Source organism: Syngnathus floridae, chromosome 20 (genome assembly GCF_059516105.1).
Source record: "Syngnathus floridae isolate MCC-2025c chromosome 20, RoL_Sflo_1.0, whole genome shotgun sequence".
NCBI lineage: Eukaryota > Metazoa > Chordata > Actinopteri > Syngnathiformes > Syngnathidae > Syngnathus > Syngnathus floridae.
Window position 1 is genome coordinate 1,016,924 of NC_142432.1, and position 20,792 is coordinate 1,037,715.

At 43.2% G+C, this 20,792-nt stretch overlaps 3 protein-coding genes across 7 annotated transcripts in view; 1 reads left to right on the forward strand and 2 right to left on the reverse strand.

Annotated features, from left to right (window-relative positions):
• The window catches only part of bmp6 (bone morphogenetic protein 6), a 28,396-nt gene extending 13,213 nt beyond the window's left edge, over positions 1–15,183 (forward strand). Inside the window, exons 4-9 of one of the 5 annotated variants that reach the window (XR_015854575.1) lie at positions 126–323; positions 5,124–5,200; positions 6,122–6,232; positions 6,297–6,422; positions 6,498–12,101; positions 14,595–15,183. Coding sequence is in view for 2 of the 5 variants with exons in the window: in XM_088362948.1 (XP_088219074.1) it covers positions 126–323; positions 5,124–5,200; positions 6,122–6,232; positions 6,297–6,422; positions 6,498–6,533 (548 nt within the window). In the remaining 3 variants the exon portion in view is untranslated. Of the gene's footprint in view, positions 1–125; positions 324–5,123; positions 5,201–6,121; positions 6,233–6,296 lie in introns of all 5 variants that reach the window. The other 4 variants (XR_015854577.1, XR_015854576.1, XM_088362948.1 and 1 more) reach the window with 4 other exon arrangements.
• Positions 7,911–12,151, reverse strand: txndc5 (thioredoxin domain containing 5). Its single transcript, XM_088362947.1, has 10 exons — positions 11,826–12,151; positions 11,138–11,290; positions 10,826–10,931; positions 10,632–10,731; positions 10,107–10,222; positions 9,935–10,021; positions 9,617–9,862; positions 9,403–9,485; positions 9,179–9,308; positions 7,911–8,948 (listed from the first exon to the last, which is right to left on the reverse strand). Exons 1-10 carry the CDS (start codon positions 12,014–12,016, stop codon positions 8,826–8,828), a joined length of 1,335 nt encoding a protein of 444 aa, XP_088219073.1. The 5' UTR covers positions 12,017–12,151; the 3' UTR covers positions 7,911–8,825.
• A 1,558-nt stretch (positions 15,184–16,741) lies between the features above and the next one.
• bloc1s5 (biogenesis of lysosomal organelles complex 1 subunit 5) lies at positions 16,742–18,858 on the reverse strand. The gene is made up of 5 exons (XM_088362958.1): positions 18,568–18,858; positions 18,183–18,265; positions 17,864–17,993; positions 17,671–17,729; positions 16,742–17,564 (listed from the first exon to the last, which is right to left on the reverse strand). The coding sequence occupies exons 1-5, from the start codon at positions 18,584–18,586 to the stop codon at positions 17,388–17,390; spliced, it is 468 nt and encodes a 155-aa protein (XP_088219084.1). The 5' UTR covers positions 18,587–18,858; the 3' UTR covers positions 16,742–17,387.
• Positions 18,859–20,792: the final 1,934 nt, after the last annotated feature.

Here is a 20,792-nt window from a genome sequence, read left to right on the forward strand (position 1 = left end):
GTTGAGCTAGTTCTCAAAAATGTGTCAATTCTTCCACTAATGAATTCCAAGCATTCATTGGAAAATGATTCACCCTTAATCATTTCTTTCCAAAAGTAATAATTGAATGATGTTTTCCAAAACAGGAAAGAGCATTACTCCCAAAGATGCTGGGCTGGTGGGGCGCGATGGCGCGCTGGAAAAGCAGCCTTTCATGGTGGCGTTCTTCAAGGTCAGCGAATTGCACTTTCGCAGCGCCCGCTCCACCGGCGGCAAACGGCGCCAGCAGAACCGCAATCGATCCACGCCAACGCAGGAGGTGTCCAGAGGGCCCAGCCAAGCAGGTCAGTCCAGTGATCTCATCACTATGCGTGTATTTAATAATAAATACATGGGGGGCAATCATAGAGGATCAAGATGAATTAGCCTCATAGACGTGTGTGTAGCGCACATCATTTTGAATAGGCAGCTGAAGAGGGTTAGCTTGATAGGAAATGGATGGATGGATGGAGCCTAAAAGCACAATTGAAGAAATGCAGCGCTGGCCCAACACACACCTGTGGGACCTAGGAAGAACTAAATGATCCACCAGAATCAACATAGTGATCCAAGACAACTCCAAAAGTATCACCAGTGGGTTTCAGCTTACTACCTGAGCTGCATCTTTTCCACCTCCTCCTCCTCTGGCTTATTTTGTTTCCCCGCACACCACAGCCCCCCCCCGCCCGTAAGCTGTCTGAGATGTTCCAGCTTTCGCTTGTTTACCTGCAGCGTTCCCGTTCAGTGTGGTTCCGTGTGCACGGCTGTTGACACAAGAGGCCATGAGTGAAATTCCGCCGGTCTTTTTTTTGTCAGTAATCGCATCATCAGATGAAAGCTCTCAAAACAAAGGCCCATCATTTGACACTTGGAGAATGGAACACATCTTGCACAAGTACATGACTACGTTGAATGAAAAAGATCTGTTGCCTCCCAGCAGAAGCCACGCAATGCCATTTTCCACCCTAAGCGGCCGGGGCAGTCCGTGCGCCCCGGCCAATTGGACTTTGCGTAACCCGGGACATCAAAAAGCCTCAGGCTGGCCACTCGGGACAGCGGCGAGGGTAAATATTTAGATCCGACACAGGAAGCGAGGAGCCCGCGCGGCCGAGCATCTGCGCCATTGGTCGGGGTTTGAGAATCGGAGAGGAACTCCAGAGGGTATCAAATATGGAATCGCACATTTTTCAAACAAGACATTCCAAATGAAGGGCAGCATTGTACGCATGTATGAATTGCTCGACTGCGCTGCACCTTTAAAAAGGGATTCTAAAACGACTGGACCCATTGTACTTTTTTTAATCGACTCTTATCACTTTGATGCTTCTTCAAATCCAACCAAAACCCCCCAAAATGTTCTCATTCTCAATGTAACTCCCCCCCCCCCCCCATCTGTGTTCCCATTGAGAGTTTTCTCATTTTTATAATTTGAAAATGACATTGATATCATGATGGGAAAATGTCTTCCAGATGATACAAGCACTTAAAATGTCTGCCAAGCAAGTTTCTGCAGCATTAGTTTGAGACATCATTATGTGTCTGATAAATTATATCAGGCTGGACTTGCCAAAGCAGACAATCTGCAGTCCAGTCGCTTGTTTGCTTGCCTTCACATTGACATTTAGTAGTGTGTCAAAGTCCTGGGCCACCTCTGTTTGTTGCTTTTTAATTGGATTCAGCACAGCTGCCATCGGGAAAATACGGTTTATGGTTTTTCTTAGCGCGGCTTCCATTACTTTCAAATGATGGAAAAGAAGGCTCTTGGAATTGTTGTACAATAATTAAAAACAAAACGTAATATCGTGAATTATTTTAATTAGATTTTTCAGTTGGAAAATCATTTCATTTTATCCCTGCCCGTGGGCCTTGGAACAATGAAACACCTTGAAGCATAATTTGGACTTGTGTGGGGCAGGGAACAAGAGTCAGGCTGGCCGGGTTCTGGCTGTCACCATCTGGGGAAGGAATATCACATCCCAGCAGAGCATGGGTGGCCTGTAATTAGGCCTAGCCAGTCATTAGCCGCGTAGCTAAAAGACGCTAACAGTATCGCTTGGAGAATTATAATAACACAGCGCTGAGCCAGCTGTGTTTTTTCATGTCGCCTCGGCCTCCTCCTGGTCGTTCTCCTCCTCCTCCTCACTTGGTCGCCGCCCCATCTCCTTTTGTTTACCGTTGGAGTAATTAGACGACGCAGAGCCCCCTTGCAGGGTTTAATAACCTCAGTGATGAAAGACAGGAAGAAAGATAAACTTGCAGGGAGGAGTGAGACAACATCAGGACGTCAGGGCCAACCAACGACTGCCTGCCTGCCTGCCTGCCTGCCTGCCTGCCTGCCTGCCAGCTTGGCTTCTCCTTCCTTTCAAGTCGTCCTCCACGCCCGAGAAGACACGCTTCAGCGGGCCTACGAGGAATTGCCATCTTTTTTCTCACTTCCAAATTGACGACATAACAGCCTAGCAGCAAATGTTCAAATTGACACCATTTGAGCTGTGTGTTTTTGGAACGACACACGATAAAAAGTTATTTATGGACTTTTCCCCTCCTGACAGAAGGTGCTAGAGTTTTTATTTTTCAGACTCGCTGAATAGCGGCTAGTGATATGTGCTCACGACTGGTGGTGCATATTAAAAGTGTTACGCTGCATTTCCTCAACTATTGAGTGGACCTTGTTGTGAGAGCATTCATGACCTCAGTCAAGTCAGTGTGTATTAGTGGCACATAGTTAAATGTTTATTTTTTTGGGGGGGGGGGGGTCACACTCCCTTCATGTTTATGTATTCTGTTGCTACTCAGAGTTCACTCATCGGCATCACTTCGCCCTCCTGTTATCTCCGGGGTGAACTTTTGTCAGTTGAGAACAAATAAATAATGGTTTAATGGGGAAAAGGTACCAGTATGGCTTGCAAATAGCAACAATTCTCATAGTCGTTGACATGGATGCAGGTAGTCAAGATTCCATTCGCCAAGTCTGCTTAACTCCCCAAAAAAAGGTTTCCAGTCTTGAATGCGAATCTAAGTTGGCCTACTGCGTCCCATCACGTCATTTTGATTCATTAATAGTTCTTTTTATGTTTTTGACTGACATTTGTGTGAGACCGCAAGTAAAACACACTGAAACTGAACCACTCCCAAAGACGGACGGAAGTGTCACAAGTAGCCTTCTAGATGCTACAATTACTAATATTATATTCCCGTTTTTTTCTTCTTCCCACCTCTGCTACCAGTTAGGTAAAGGAAAAAGAAATGAATGGAAGGCTCATGGGAGCCGGAGCTCAGCGGTAGCTGCATGGCGTTAAATTTTTACTGGCAGGAAGGGGCGATGCGGTTTATAGGTACCACAAATCTGGGCCTTTACACTCAATGAGAGCCCACTGTAAATATCACCTTTATTCCGCTCGGAGACACTGCATGCTGTTTGCCTTTAGCTTCTACTATTTGCTAAGCCGATGACCTTTGACTGAAATGCAAACAGGCCCGAGAAGATTATTTTTACATTTTGTTCATGTCTCATTTTTATGAGCAGAATGACATCAGTAGATTTGTTGTCCCCAGTGATATGTTCTTCTAGTCTTCCTCCCATCTGCTGCAATAGCTTGGATCAGAATTTGTGCAATGATTTCATCGTTTGTTGCTAACTGCTGGGCTTCAAACTCATAACTGTATACGTTAACTCCATTTAAAAAAAAAAAAAGCATTTTCTTATTATAACATAATGTGATTTAACAACCACTCCCACAAAGTGAAGTTCACATCAGGTCAAGCTTCCTCTTTCATGGAATGCTTCCTGTCCATACCCGAGATACCAAACATTCACGGGTCTCGACCAATCTTCTTTTCAATCATTTTCCTAAATGGCAAATGCACATTAGAGCACAAGTTAATTCAGTGCTCACTCACCCGTTCAAATAAACATCCAGCAAGCAAGGCTTCCTATCAAAGAGGAAGGAACTTTGGAACAGACGGGAAACGCCTGAACAGACCTGACTGAGTCCAAGTCATCTGTCAGGCCACGTTTGACGTGCTTAAGCTAGCACCTCACCATTTTGCAACTTTGTATCTTTTCGCCTTCCTCTGTCACAAAAGGCACCATTTTAGTGACCTGGTAACTCGTTATTTGTAGTTTGGGCAAAAGTGCGCTTTGTTGTACTGAATGTCTCATTTTGTTCAATGATGATGTCATCGTTGAGGTGTCAACTGATTGACTTTTGTTGAAGGTGCAGTGTGATTGAGGCCAGGTAAGGTTTTATGATTGTTTGTTGCTCAAACAGTGTAGCAGTTGCATCACATGCAATGAAAACATGTTTGCATGTGTTGAAATTGCAGCTGCTTCAACAAGGCTGCTGTTGACCAGTGACAAACGAACCAACGAACGCCCGCCCGCCTGCCCACCCGCCCGCCAGTGTCTGAATTTCTATGACAGAAGCACTCATAATTGTCTGGAGGCGGTTCCAACTTTTCGCTTTGCTCCAAAATGTCAACCATTGAAATGGGCTCACATTAAGAGTGCAAAGGAGAGCTTATTGCGCTTGTGGTTTGACAGCCACGTCTTTTTGGTCGGACATGGATGTGGATGTTTTGGCAGGACCCAGCGCGCTGCCATTTTCTTCCTGCCATTGTCTCCATCGCAGCGCTGCGGGACATAAAGCGTCTCAGTGAGAGAAGGCGTCAGTGGAAAGTCAGCGTCGCCGTCCTGACTTAAGCGTGGTGACGCACGCCAGCAATGACCTCCTCGACTCTGAAAGCAATACCTGTGCCGTCTCCGCCCCCTCCCCTCCCCTGCTGTTGGGCCGCAGGATCATTAAGAGCAAATGCAAACCGCACGGCGGAGGCGGCGGGAGGACTCGACTCGGGCCACTTTAGTTGCGCAGTGTGTGTGTCACCTCTTGTATTTGGGCCAGCACAGTATTTGAATGTTGATGAATTCAATCGGGTGCATGTGAATGTGTGGCACACGAATGAGCTTTTTGGGCCTGAGCTTTGGTCTCCACCCTCACATGCTTCCACACCCAAGTGTATTGCACGATATTGGAAAGGTTTAAAATGATGAAAATACAGAGCATTTGAAATCATCATCATCATATATCATTCTTCCTCTCTTTCAGACTACAATGGCAGCGATCAGAAGGCGGCCTGCAGAAAACACGAGCTCTACGTCAGCTTTCGAGAGCTGGGTTGGCAGGTAGCCCACACGTAGACCTTTACACTCCTCTTCTAATCAATTAGACCGAATGCAACAAGACCTTATAAAGTACAGTGCCATGAAATTGTCAACGTTGAAAACCTTGGATGCTGTGAAATGTCCAAATTTGCTGGAATCAAACACAGTCATGCATGGTATGATCCATTTCAAACTAAAATCAAGAAGCATCTGTGCTGGCAGCTCACGTTCATTTCCCACTCACTTTGTCCATGGAGCCAGACTTCAAATGTGACAAGCTTCAGCTCACTCGTGACCCTGAACAAGACCAAAAAAAAAAAAAATCACATTCAGCGAAGGCCAGCAGAACAACATACATTGGTCCGTACGATAAAAGTGGTCTTAAGTAGCTTGAAGAGGTCGGATGTGAAAGATTGAACACAGCTGGCTTTCTCTATGCGTGTGTTTGTTTTACGTGGAGACAGACAGAGAAGAACAAAAATAACATATCTTTCAAACAAGCTGCCTGGAAACACAGAACTGACATCAAGTCACACACACACACACACTCAGGTGCAGAGAATGTGCCAGAAAAGAGTAGGAAGGAGACAAGAAGTATTACTTCCCTGAGTGAGTCTACAGACCAAAATGCTTGAACAGGACTTTTCCTGAGAGACAAACTTGAGAGATTCATGCCGAAATTGCTCCGTGGAAGCTTGGTAAAAACATTGATTTGAGGTCACATTTTCACTACGTTCCCACCCCGCCAGCCAAAGTGGGATTGTTTTGAGACAACGCTGACAAATGGATGGGCTTTGCAAACGCAGTAGATGCCCGGCACCAAACAACAGCAAAACCAACCCCTTTATTTGTATGATTTAACTTATTTTTATTTTATTTAACAATAGTTCATCAGCTTTTTTCTTTTTTTTTTTTTAACGAGAATGCTTTGATATGTGTCAGGACTGGATCATCGCTCCCGAAGGCTACGCCGCCAACTATTGCGACGGCGAGTGCTCCTTCCCGCTCAATGCCCACATGAACGCCACCAACCACGCCATCGTACAGACTCTGGTATGACACGTTCATGTCCAAAGTTAGTATCATTGATAAACCAGTCTTTTTTTATTTTTCTTAGGTGCACCTGATGAATCCCGAGAATGTCCCGAAGCCCTGCTGCGCCCCCACCAAGCTCCACGCTATCTCTGTGCTCTACTTTGACGACAACTCAAACGTCATTTTGAAGAAATACAAGAACATGGTGGTGCGAGCGTGCGGTTGCCACTGACACCCGCTGGCCTTTCCTTTCCTTTGGGCTGACCAGCCATGTATTCCTCAGGCCTGCACAAGGTGTTCAACACTGAAAGATGGTTGAGTGCTTACACAAACGTTGCTTGGAAAAGGATTTAAAGGGACTCCGTGATGCTCCAAGTGATCCTGATTGTGGTGTGAGTGGGCAAAACTAAACTGTGATTGGACCAGTGCTGCTTTCATGCCTGCCCCTCCCTCCCTCCCTCCCTCCCTCCCTTTGATTTTTACTCACCCTTCATAGGACATTAGGAAATGCTCATTTTGGAATTTGTTATCCTCATTCTGGATTAATGGCCAGCATTCTCCCAGTGGCTGTAAAATTCTTATCAGCTCTTGCGTATGAGTTCAAGTGGCAGCCAAAGTCCCTGCAGGAGATAATCCCATTCTCGGCAAAGGGAAAGGTTCTGGGTAAGTATTGATAAACAGACTCATTTATCCCATCAACACATCAGTAAGCCATTAAAGTCCCTGTAAAGTGAAAATAAATGTCTTATAAATGTGACAAGCCATAGAGAGTCATTTATATATACTATATATATATAGTAGGGTCTCATACTAGAGTTAGGGTTTCAAATTAAGGTTTAAAGCGAGGCTTAGGGTTTCAAACATGGGTTTAAAGCTAGGGTTAGGCTTTCAAAGTAGGGTTTCAAGCTACTACTTTGAAAGCCTAACCCTACCTTTAAACCCTACTTTGAAACCCTAAGCCTAGCCTTATGCAGGATGTGCAAGTTTGACGCCATTTCAGCCTATTAACAAAAAAGATAGAATACAATTAGATATAATTTAATGCTGTACATTTGTCCAAAAACTTTGCAGGGTCTTTAATGCGAGGTCACAGTGTCAAATGTTTCCAAAGTGTGTTAAACGAAGGAAAAATCAACCATGATTTGCAGTGAAATCCATTTTTTTTGGTTCCTTTTTTATTTGCTTTCAAATGATATTTACACTCCCAAAATATAAAATGGACTGAACCACAGGCTATTTCAGCAGCAGCACCGTCCTCCAAATAAAGCCCCTCAGTGTCAATATTTGTGTTCAACATGATGCATGTTGCGGCTAAAGGGATGTTCTGGTCCAAACAAGTGAAGAATAAGGCCTTATCCGCTCAACACGCCATCACGAAAGTGTGCAAAAAGACACTCACGTTTGAAAGTGGTTTCTTTTTCAATTGGTCTTAATTGAGCATGTTACTGTGGAGTCTTTTGGACAATATATTTGAATGGAACTCTTCTAATAGCAATACTAAGAATCGCAATACCTTATGTGCCTAGCCAATCATCAAACACAAAATATACCTCTGGTAAGCTGCTGTTTACATTTGTGATCATGTTTAGACTGTTGTGTAAATAGTTGTACATTCCGTTTATTTATTGCACTTTTTTTTAAAGTAAAAACAAAAATAAAGGACACCTTACGAGAGAGACACACGGAGAAAGAAGAATTTACTTTGACAGTTCTTTTATTATGAAATTTTATGTTACAAGTTGCCATGGCTAGTTTTGTACAAATCCATGGGCAGTGCACAAGCCATGACTGCATAACACACAAAAAAGGAGTTCCTTCAGACCATGTGCTTTCCATAAAGATTTACTGGCAAAATGTACTTTATGTGTGTTACCTGCTTTTACATTGTCACATGAAGTGGTGTCAAGGAGCAACATGTGCACCACATCTCATTCACACACAGTTTCTCAAACGGTTTCAGCATGTGGAGCTAAAGGAGTGCTTTTATTTATCGATGGAGTATTCGACGTTTTTAGGAACTAATTCAGTGCTTTGACCCCACTGGGCCACAGGAAACACTTCCTTTGACAAGTACAAAAACAATAAGGCTATTTTAAAACGACACCGTTAGCGGCTTGTCATTCTATGCAGGTCCATAAAGCCTTCGAGTACCATTCGGGTTCAACAGAAGGAGCAGAAACTAGATTCTGGTTTAAAAAAAAATGGATCTTTTGGGGCACCACGGAGGAGCTGATTTGTATCTACGTCTTTAGGTCAGACTCCTGTGAGGAGCTCCCGAGCTCACTGAGCTTTGTCCCTGAGAGTTAAGTCACAAAAGCACTGGTGTGGCTCAGAGGTAACACTCAACATCAAATAATGGCTTGCACTTCAATAACTGATCCCAAGTATTATATAAAAAAAAAAAAGTGGCAATGTCGGGAAATAAGAAACTTCCAAAAGTGGCTTCAAAGACCCAAGAATGAGAAATACATTCGCGTACCCAACCACCCAGAATTGTTCTGTCAACAGGAAAAGGAGAGGAAGGTTTGGTCGGTGCAGGACACAGCTTGCTGCTGCTGCTGCTGCTGCTGCTGCTGCCGCCGCTGCCGCTCCGAGGGATGGACGCCGACACTTACAGCTCATCCCTCACCTGCTTCTTCACAAAGTCGTGCAGCTTTTCCAGGTCCCGCGGGCCACTATACTCGGCGCCCTGCATCCCGGCGCTGAACATGATCAAGGTAGGGTAACCTTGCACCTGAGGAGGGAGGGGCCATGGCAACAAACAGGAAATCAAAACCTCGTAGTGGGAATTCGTGCACTTCCTCGGTAAAGATTAACCGCTCTGTTAAGAAAGGCAAACAAACCCTGATAGCCATTGCAGTTTCCAGACCTCATTACAGCAAATGAAGAGTTGATAGCCGCGTTCAAGATACGGCTTATCACGTCTTCAAAATGTGACACTTGAATTGCGTCATCCGTACTTACGGAGTACTTATTGCAGAGCGTGCGCTCCACCGTGCAATCCACCTTGGCAATCTTGACGTTGGTCTGAGCAGGAAAGTCCTGAGTGGAAAGATCCTCCCACACTGGAGCCAGATGTTTACAGTGGCCGCACCTGCACAAGACCAACGTCGGATGAAACCAGCGGGCGCAAACTGAACACGTCGCCTTCTGTATCTGCTTGCCCCTTTGAGCATACTAAATCCTACCATGGTGCAAAGAATTTGACAAAAGTGAATCCTTTGGCGATGGTCTCGTCAAAGTTTTCTTCTGTCAGCTTGAGGACGTTGGACTGCAAACAAAGCAAATAGAAATGAGATATTGGCCTGTGCCTCATGTATGGGATATTCGAGCAAAAGCAAATTGTGCACTCAATTTACAGTTGAAACATTTTCTTCCCATCAAGATCCTCCTCAGACTCACCTTCTCCTCGGCCACTTCTTCCTCGACTTCGACCTCTTTAGGCTCTTCCTTGACTTCTACCTCTTCCTTGACTTCTTCTTTGACCTCTTTTGTCTCCTCTACGTCTCGTTTTTCTTCATCATTCTCAGGCTCCTCCTTGTCTTCATCAGCTTCTTCGAGTTTGGCCTTTGCAGCGATCACCATCTCGTCCACAAAGCTTTTGAGGGTGTCATAGTCTCTCTTTCCCTTGAAAGGTGTTATCTCGATCTGCAGTGGGAAGCACACGTCAGCCGTAACCTTCAAATTCAAAAAAGCTTCTGTGGTGAGTTGGAAACATACCTTGTCACCTCCCTTGAAGAAGAGCAGTGTGGGATATCCCCGCACTTTGAACGCTAAACACGTTTCATGGTGTTGTGTGCAGTCCAGCTGAAGAACAACCCGAGAACATTTGCATTACAATTCCCACTAACAAAATAACAATTGCTTTTCTATGGTCCTAATAATGGCCCACCTTTCCGATTTTGACCTCCTCAGAATGCTCAAAGGTGGAGGCCATCTGCTCCCAGGTAGGAGCCAAGGCTTTGCAGTGGCCACACCATGGAGCGTAGAACTTGACAAAATGAAAACCTAAAAAAAAGAAACGATCATCAGGCAACCCGAAATAACAGTCGCGTGAATATAATGGAGGGACAATCAATTCTTTTCTATATTGAGGTTAGAGCTGCTTGATTGACACACGCTTTAATGTAATCATGACACAATATTGACTGCGCTCCGCCTCTGTTGCCAACATGTGAAGGGAGGAGCAATAAACACAGGCTTCAAAATGCCTATGTCATATCCTGCTCTCTGGGCTCATTTATTTTTGCTTGAGAACCCAAACAGTAGAGACTTCATGGAGGCGTATTGACTTGTGCACTCAAACGTCAGTTAAGTCAATTAAGGCAAGGATCCAGATTGACCGCTTTGGCTGGTTGGAACCTGAACAGCAAGTTGTACAATTCATTTCACCTGCTGACAGAAAAGTTGTCATCACCTTTCGAAACATGATCCTTAAAGTTGGCAGCGGCGAGTTCGTACATGCCATCTTTGGGCTCTGGGGGAACTCCAGGTTGCCCCTGCGCAGCTTCTATTTCCTGGAGGAAGCAGGAGAAGAGAGAGAGAGCCAAGTGAGCTCCATGAAGAGCCCCATTTGAACGCAACCACTTGACATGATGTGGCATCACTTACAGCAGGGTCCATCTCGAGCGTATTCAACATCCACTCCTCGAGAAGCTCCAGAGTTCTCGGTCCTTGGTACTTGATAGGTTTCTGTTCGGGCTTGTACAACACCAGTCTAGGAAGAACCCAAACATGCGAGATGTAAATGCAGTGAAATCAATCCTTCAATAAGGTATGTCAAAATGAAGGTTATTCAATTTGGATGTGCTATTCAATGCTGAATATCAAATCCAAATAAAGAATACACAATGCAAGAATGAAGTTGATCCCAGGAATTTGACTTCAAGAACTTCAACATGAGATGTGGAGAGCAATACGTACGAGGGATAGCCTCTTATGTTGTGGTCTTTGGAGCAAAACCTGGTGTCCTGGACACAGTCGACTTTTACCACGTAGGCCGGAGTGTTATCCATGTTGTTGTACTTATCTGCCAATTGGTTCCATGTCGGCTGCAGCTTCTGACAATGGCCGCACCTGCATAGAACATGTACAGACAGTTATTACTGCTGTGCTGTGGGGATATATTCTAATTCCGTTTTCATTTTTCAGACAAAGAATTCAAAACTTGATTTAATTCAAAGTTCTCACATTTGTTTTTATATTGCTCAATTATTGGAATATTATTCATATGATGAATATGAGCCTAATAATGGGTGATGGCAACCAATACGTAGTCTGCTTGTGCCACGTCAGCTCAGTGAGCATCCCGACTCACAACATTAAGCTACGTCATTTACGTAGTCTTAGAAAAAAACACACAAGTCTTCCGCTATTGTCTCAAACGAGGAATGCAATGGTTTCTGGCAAACTTATTACAAGCTTATTACTGCGTTATTTCATGTCAAATTGTACTAAATGTGCAACCAAGCTCTAACTGAGCAACAAAATCCAAGTGACGACTAGCGCCTATGCTAACTAGCTCGCTAACTCTTAAATGTTAGTGCATCGATTTTGCAAGGCATTGCGTTAAATCAAGTAAGCGACAAGGACGGACGGACGGACAACTTACCACGGGGCGTAAAACATGACAAAGTGCGGTGCGGTTGGAACTGCCTCGTTGAACATTTCCACCGTGTACGTATGCTTGGCGTGCTCCACTGCTGGGTCGGTTGTGTCGTTTTCATCGCAAAATACACAAGAAAACAAGAAGGAAGAAATAAAAACTAGGAGAAATGGAGTGCAATTCATTGCGGATGCCATGATGAGTGTGTGCCCGGTCGCTGCGGCTTCGCCGGTTGCAATGGAGAAAGCGCGTTCACGCTGCGCTTTCCAAATCCGATTCAAGGTATGCAGATGTGCACGCGCACGCGCTCCTATGAAGCTTCTCCATCCACGCAATTTGTGCAAGCCTGTAGGCGTTTGCGCTGCTTTTCCTGCTCGTCTGGTTAGAAGTAGCTGGATGGATCACGTTGCGCAAAGATGAATGTGACCAACCTTCGCAAAAATAGGAACGTTTTGGTCAACATTCATTTGGAGTGCTTCTGATTAAAGTACACAGAAGGACTACATTTATCTGGAGTGTTATGACTGATTCCCATTTGATCATATTTCTACCCTGATTGAGTCAAGTGTGCAGATGTGAAGCACAAGCCGACGTTTATTTGAGTTCCTGCATCTTGGACTGGATTTGACATGGGCTGATGTCTCCCACGTCCTGCCACTTTCTCCAAATTTTGCAATAGTTTCTGAAGTCAAACACATTCCTGTTAATTGATGGTGAAATATGATAGCTAACTCCAAAGAGGTCTGCTTCTTGCAGCTGGACTGACTCGATTGTTTCCATGGCGATCCCATGAGCACACATCTCAACGTGTCATTAAGTGTCGAAATTGCTACTGCCACTTTTCCCATTTGTGTGAAGTGGAGGCCACATACTTGTGGCTGTCTCTTGGTTACCCATTGTTGATGGGACGCCACCTTGCCAGGCCTGCTGCTGCCATACTTTAATAAGAGGAGGGAAGATTAATGGAGCATGGGGGCCGGATGACAGTCTGATTATTTTCCAGATTGTGTGCAGTCAGTGGACATTTTGTATGAACTGGCAGGTGGCAAACTGTGAAAACTAACAAGGGAAGTACATGATATTTTATTGCATGATTCTATCAACGTCTCAAATGGCTGCAGCAACACTTTCCTGCGCAGTATATTATTTGCATTTGTTGCAAAATTGTCTTGATTATATCTTGATAAGAGGAAGGAATAAAGAGATAACCGTGATTGATTAATTAATCCAAAGCGTGAGAAAGGCACATTGGGTTTGTGTGTCAAAACAGCGGGGAATCACTCTGTACTTTCAATTCTTTCCAATAAAGCTCTCAGCATCCTCCTCCCTTGACTGCGCTCCAAAGCCAGATGATTTTCCATTAGGCCCACATGACAATATCATATCCGGGACACAGGATATGATGATATGACCAACAGAGGGGAACCAATGTCCTTTTCAGATGAGTCACTAGAGCAGTAGACACCTGCGCTGGCAATGGGAAAGGGTTCTCCCACATCATTGCACTCAAAACATGAAAGGATGGAAACTGGAACGCATTCCATGTTGTTTTTTTTCCCATCTGACCAAGTGGGTGAAAGGAAGTAAGGCGAGGGGAGAATAAAGAAGAAAAAAAAATGTGGAGGTGGTCTAAGGTGTGAGATAGAATGACACAAAGTGCCAGCGTGGGTGTAAATGTGATTTTGGAGAGGAAAGAAAAGCAGAAGGGAAGGATGTGTTCAAAGTTGCTCACAGTGGATGTGGGGTCAAATGGGTTGACGGCAATTGGTGCCAATACTCCACATCCACAAAGACAAATAAAGCTACGTGGTTTGACAGAGTGACAGGAACAGCATTGGAGATTGCCTTTGACACCAAAAGAAGAATTCTGCAGGTCATCAAGGTTCTTTCAACTGAAAATGCACTGACACAAGAAATACACAATTGCTCTTATTCGTGATTGTAATAAAGTTGTCTGCAATTGTAAATCTGCTGACTTGGGTGGTCTATGTAGCCCAAAACAACAAAAAAGCCCAGAATGTAAGAAGACATCAAAACATGTCACCTGAATGCGAGCCATTATATTGCTCATTTTAAAAGGCCCACTGACTTCCTGCTGGGGAAGTCATCAGGATATACCTGCCAAACTAGGACAGGAATGAAGTCGGGCAAACAGAGACAGACACATGTTCGCTTGCTGGCTTATCGAACAAAGTCACACTGAATCATTCTGAATCATTGAATTGGATTTATAGTCAGCTCGCAAAAATGTCATACCGTTTTATTTTTTTGTCTTGAGGCCTACATGCTTCAAACTATGAGGCAAAACTAACCCAAATTGGGTAAGATAGCTAATCCAAAAAGTACTGATGCATACTGTACAGTGTATAGCAGGATATAAAAAAAGAAAGAAAGTATTCCTGCATTAATTGCTTGCGTCAATGTTTGTTTATACAATGCTGTCACTGTCACGACTCGTCCCCGATGGTGTCTATATTGTTTCTGTCTGTGTGCTCGCCCCTCCCTTCCTGTGTCTACTCTCAATCTACGTACGAATCACAGTCACCTGCCTCTCGTTACCTGTGGTGTATTTAAGTCCTGTCTGCGTGTCACTCCCTGTCGGATCCCTGTCGGATCCGACCCGCGTTTCGGAATTGCAAAACAGATGTTTGCGCTTTTTCTGAGATACATTTCTTAACTCCCCAAATGACATTGACTTGATGATGCACAAGTGAACAACACAATGCTTCTGTTTAATGTCTAATGTTGTGTGTGTGTGTGCATGTTTCATGAAAGTGAGTTTCTATCTCTAACAGGTGTCTCCATTCTAAAGCAAGTCCACCCGAAGGATCACATGCCACAAAACCTATGTCAGATCCGATTGGTAGGAAATCTTACAGCGAGTGTGCGGGTGACTGAGTGCAGTCTGCACCTCGGCCGGAGCATGTGCAGAAGCAGTCAGAGAGCGAGCCAAGGTGTGTCCACGCAAGCCATTAAGCCGTGTAATGGCTTTGACTTGGCGGCAGGTGCTGGGAACCTGCTACCTTTTTTGACATATCAAGTATACCGCAACAGCAATGTCAATTTAGACTCAGCAGGGGTGTCAAATTCTTTTTTGTCACGGCTCGCATCATAGTTTCCCTCGGAGGGCCATAATGACAGTTTAAATAGTTTAAAAAGATGAATGGTAATACAAATTGTTAGCAATACCTCCATTTTTAAAAAGTGAAGACTATTTGTAATTTTAGTCATGACACAGTCAGTGCAGAATTTGTCTTGGCGGGCCACATAAAATAATGTGGTGGGCTGTATCTGCTCCCCCGGGCCTTGAGTTTGACACCTTTCTTGAAAGTGAGGTTGGGCAAAAATAAAAAGTTTCATTTGAGATCTGTTTCTTGGCAATTATTGCTTTTATATGCCACCCAGGCTAAGGTGAGACTGTCCAGTACGCCTGCCTGCGAGTTCCCTTGGAAAAATATCAATTCCTTAATTAGTTTTACTGCAGCTTGGAGAGCACCACTTTTCCTATTTAGGGGTGAACATTCACTTTAGCCCAAGAATTCATTTCAGCACCTGCATTAGCATCCACCTAGGACGTATCAAGGCCCCCTGGGGTGTTGTTGTGCAGCGTTATTAACTTGGAAGCACGGTGCTTTTGTTCGCTGGCATTTTCATTTTGGACACGCTGTAATTGAGTAACACAGGGGCCCATCTTGTAGCACAATAGAAAGAAGAAAAAAAAAAAGGCTGGGAATTCTCAAAAGCTGCCAGGAAAGCCAGAGTCAATGAATAGCCCAAGTCCCATTGTTCCAGCAAAACACGCTTAAATTGTTTGACCAAGACCTGCTTTTTCTCATCCCTAGACCCGAGTGAAAGGTGTTCCGGCCGCAGAGAAATCAGAGTACGGGAGTAGGGGGCTTGTGCCGATTTTTATTTGTTTCTTCAAGTTCAAATTTCACCCTGCTGGCATTTTATTAGCGTTCTATAATTGCAGCCGTAAAGACGAAGGAATGGTTACTTTCACCTCAACGTCGATGGCATGCTCGGGATCTTGGGAACATTTTTATTTGGTGGGTTCTAATTGGACAGAACGATGAGGTTTGCTGATGTTTCTGAAAGTTCAACAGCTACTCGATGCGTGTTAATATTTGCTTGTAATGAATAAAGTACTGGAATACATTTCTCAATCTGACAACATCCTGCTGAGTCTTGATGAGTGTTGAGCATTCTCACGTCAGGCTTGAAAAGAGGCCCTACCCTGGTCGCCGACTTTTCACAGGCTCTGTTTTTCTTTCTTTGCAGCCAAACCAAAAAATAAACAAGGGCAGATGAAAAGGTGCCTCGCTGGCAGAGGCTGACCATGTTTCCGTCTTGTCACTCCTTATTAGCCGATGATGAGCTGTCTCCATGTTGGACAGCTGCGCCGTGTCACTAACACGAGAAGGTGCACACGTGAACTCATGCACGTTAAATATGGACAAGGCAAATTGGTGCTGGCCCGGCCCTTTTCCTTTCCTGCAAACATCTGCTGGCAAAGCTCTGCCCGCCCGCTCTGATTTATGACATGGCGACCACCACGTTCTGCTTTGGCACTCGCCATCTCGAATCTTACTTTGACACCGGTGAATGCAAGCAGAGGAAATGAAGTGTGCCCTTGCATGAGAGCTGAAGGAGATGAAGTTGCTGGGAACCAAATGGAAAGAAAAAAAGGTACCTGAGACATTTTTTTTCTCACTCAAAATCTCCTGTGACAAAAACCTAAAGACCACTTCCAGAATCAAGTAGTACAACAGGTATGAAAAGTGTACACACCCCTGGTCAAACGCACCGCTCTTTCAATAAACAAATTAATAGTGTAATTCCGCCCTCTAGTGGCGAGAGTGCTAATTATTGACAAAATCATGCACTTCGATTTATATGAACAAAATAATTCAATAAGAATGTAAAATTTCAGCTTTTAGGCATTTTGTTTTATTTATTGAATGTTTCATTTGACATTGACAATGACTGAAAAGTACACACGTAATCCTTCTCATGTGCATGGAAACATTAGAGCTAGAAGGAAATTGGAAGCAGATGAACAACTTGTGTCACATGATGATGTTATTGGGTGAAAGCAGCAGTACAAATAGTGTGGATATGTGCCATTGTTTTTGATGTGGCCAAGCAGCTGTTACTGATCATTCAAGCAGACAGTGGCTTTACTTGAAGACAAAGTCAAAGGTCAAATGTTCCAAACACGGGCGCGCTGGTGATTTATTCTGGAAACCAAAGTTCTCTTTGCACTTACTTCTTGAACACTTGACCTGTGCTTTAAACACACCTGCTAGGCGTATTGATGATATTGATGATTGATGATGCTTTCCTTTATAAAAATGATACATCACTGCTTTCCAGGCAGGGAATCTTATAACCTGGCAAAATATTTGTTTTCATGTTTAAAAGTGACATATTGCCGACATTTTCCTTATTGTGCTTTTTCTCTTGCTATGTTTATGTACAATATGAATTTTTGGGGAAAAGCAGCACATGAGCTAATTCTTGTAGCTTTTCTAACCACACACTTGTATCCATACTGGCACACAATCACTAAACATCTGCCAGCAACTGATCCAGCTCCTTCTTCTTCTCACTGTACCGAGTGCTGAGCTGTCTGACAGCCTCGGCATGCTCTTGGCTCACCTCTTCTTTCAGTCGCTGCTGCTCTTTTACAAAGTCTGCCCACTCATCTTTCAGACGCTCTATGTTTTCCTGCAGCTGACCGCTCTGGAAGGAAATATGCATCAACAAAATGATCAAAGGATATCAAAATGATGTTGTATGATGTTGGTTGTGAAGTAAGCAGTGTGCTAGTGTTGCCATATTTCTATACCTGGTGTGTTTCTAGCTCCCTCTGCTGGACTCTTTCGGCCATGTGATTAGCAGCATTCACTGTGACAAGCAAGCAAAAGTGGTCATCAAAATGTGACATTATATTTGCAATTCAAACTGAATCCATGTGGAAATTCCTTCTTCAAGCTAGTTTTGCTCTTTGCGCCAGCGGAACTGCGGGGGCCAATACTTACGTCGAGCAATGATATTGGAGAGCTGCTGCTTCACACCTTCCAAATCTGAGGGTAGCACTTCCTCATTTGCTTCTTGCACCACTTTACTCATGCTCTCCAGTAGTCGGCTCTCCCTGTGAGCCCTTTTTTCCTGGGAAAGGGGGAATAATATGAAAATCTTTGGCACAAAAGGACGATTTAGCAACAATGTATAGGGTGGTTCATTCCATTCAGAGACGTGGCGTCGGCCACATACTGGTAAATGTAAGTGTTTTGGCAATTATCATAAGTTAAACCAAATCAGGCATATCATAATGTGTTTGTGTTATATCTTTTATACCTCAAATTCTTTGACAAAGTAACGAATCTCTGCATTAATAACAGGCCTGTGGTCAAGCAGCCGAGACTGGATATCACCAACATCTGCAGATGCAACAAAGAAAACATGTCCATTTAATATGTTCAATCAATCCACAATTAAAAACAGCATTAGGAATGCATTGAATAGTTTTTTTTTTAATTAAGTGATCATACACATTAAAATGTACATAAAAAGAGCCAAAACAGATCTTACAAAATGGAGCTGGGGTCCAACAACTAAATTAATTCTACCCCTATTCCACTTCAGTCAGTTGGAAGAGAAATTCATAACTAGAAATATTATAATACCCTTTTTTAATAATACATACACATTAAGCACGACTTGACGGTCCAGTTGCACTCACCTTTAATAATTTTGTCCATGTTTACAGATAAACAGATGCTCTCCTGGGGTGAAGTCTCATTTTGATTTCCTCTAGCTAGCTCGACATGCTCCCTTCAAACTGCTTCAAACACAAGCAAGATGATGAGCTGGAAGCTACAGGCAAACTGGAGCGTAACTATAACAAACGTAATCTATGCGTATGCCTGAATGTGTAATGTACATTCAATTTTGCATCGTATGTGAAATCTCAGATGGTTTCTGGTTGATTGCAGTCATGGGAATAGAAGTCAGCTGACTGTGGTAAACAAAACATACTACTACTTCCGAGTTCAACAATGTGGATCAAACCAAGTCACAAAAATAGGGGTGCGCCATTCGGGCGGACTTGGTGCATTCCTATTTTACAAACTCATGATACATACGTTTTAGTATCGCTTACAGATAATTAGAGTAAAGCTATAATACTTTTGGAAAGATGTATTTAATTATTTATTCAGTTGTGAATGTCAATTTAGTAATGAAGTGAAAAAAAAAAAGAAGGTGGGCTATCTGCCCAGCAGATGTCAGTCTTGCTCTGTGAAGAAAACACAAACGCATTTTCCTATTTACATTTTTTACATTGTATATTTAGTTTTTAAATATTCGCATGCATTCACATAGACATTTACTTTATGATTGGCCTACTAATATAACTAGTCTCATTAAAGCCCACCCAATATTTTTATAAGAATATTTACTTTACAGTGGTGAACTATAGAAAAAGCAATGTTTTTTTCTCTTAACTTCTTGACCATAAATTGGTCCTAAATTCTCCCTTGGCTATTGCATTAGAAATGTATGCTAAAATGGTAAATATATGTGCATAAATGAATTTATGAAGAGAGTAGTAGTGGCAAAACAAAATCAGCAACATAGAGAGTGACAAGAGGCATTGTTTGGGCTAAAGAGTTTATACCTTGCTCATCTCAAAATGTATTAAACTGTCACATTCAGTCAAGGAAAAAATCACTAAGTGCCCTACTGTCCACATTGTTTACTCAGAGAGTTGTTACATGCACCATTAGTTTTGATTTGGGTCTATTAAAGAGATTAAATGATTGACCATTGCCAAAGGATAAAAACAAACAAGGCTTTCACTGCAGCCCACTGTTGGGAGTTGAAGAAGCACCAAAAATAAATAGACAATGTCAGGACCAGCTCACATTCACTGTGAAACCAGTGTGCACCTTGTTGCCTTGTTTATTCATAAATCTGGAGGGGGCAATTAAAAATATTAAAAGGGGAAATTGAAAAGATAGGCTTTTTAAATGCGGTATTCATTTCCAAAGCTAATTTGCAGTTTGGATTAAAATAATTTGACACAAATATCTGTGTTGTTGCATTTTTAAATACGTACAAAAAGGCGGTTCACATTATTCAGCATAAATAAAAGTGAATAAATAAACATTTGAAATGAATTTGCAAGTTTTATTTCTATCACTTTGAATTGTATATTTTCAAAGCGAGCTGGAAAAATTCTGCCCCCCCCCATTCAGTCAAATTGCAACAGTTAGCATCAACATAACAAGCAAATCCTATATGTCCCTCTGCATCATAATTTGCAAGGAATGTTCTACAAATGCGCTGCTACATCCTGCGCGCGAGTGCAAGAGCAGTTTTATTTTTATTTCTCATCCTTCAGCTTTATTAAGAAAATGTGTTTTTTTTTATGTGACACCTCTGCACACATTCTATCCAAAAACGTCACAGGACAGAACAACAAAACGCAATGTGTGTATATCTCAGCCGGCAATAATAATAGTGATGACCATTTATTTCCCACTCAGTTAACTTGAATGAATGGATTTATGAGTTCATTTATATTTATTAGAGGTGGTGTTTTTTTACTTTTACTTAAATGAAGAATTCTACTTGGTGGGTGGTTGCTTAAAGTGTGGTTTAACACTTATGCACACTGCTCTTGTGCATCTGCCCTGGATGCTCGCTCTCGCTCTCACTCGCATGTGTGTGTGTCTCTTTCAGGTCCTGACACTAAAGGTCCAGGGGGGTGTGCTGGGATGCGGGGGGGCAGTGGCCCGCCTCTTCCAGCTCACAATACGCTCACTGCCACTCAATGCATCATGCTTCACAACAGGTGGGGGGGTTGAAGCAGGGCTTGGGTGCTCGCTCACTGTTGGTTCCAGGATCCTCAACACCCCCCTTTACCTCCAGATCCTCTTGATGAGGATCAGTCCTACAGTTTGC

Excerpts from the sequence above, each read along its gene's own strand:
- txndc5 (XM_088362947.1), bottom strand. The coding sequence starts at position 12,016 with ATGGCATCCGCAATGAATTGCACTCCATTTCTCCTAGTTTTTATTTCT. Across the intron at positions 11,291-11,825 it reads GTCATGTTTTACGCCCCGTG|GTGCGGCCATTGTCAGAAGC; the intron begins GTAAGTTGTCCG and ends TGTTCTATGCAG. Across the intron at positions 10,223-10,631 it reads TAAGGATCATGTTTCGAAAG|GTTTTCATTTTGTCAAGTTC; the intron begins GTGATGACAACT and ends TCTTTTTTTTAG.
- bloc1s5 (XM_088362958.1), bottom strand. Across the intron at positions 17,730-17,863 it reads CTCCAATATCATTGCTCGAC|TGAATGCTGCTAATCACATG; the intron begins GTAAGTATTGGC and ends TGCTTGTCACAG. Across the intron at positions 17,565-17,670 it reads GGGAGCTAGAAACACACCAG|AGCGGTCAGCTGCAGGAAAA; the intron begins GTATAGAAATAT and ends ATTTCCTTCCAG.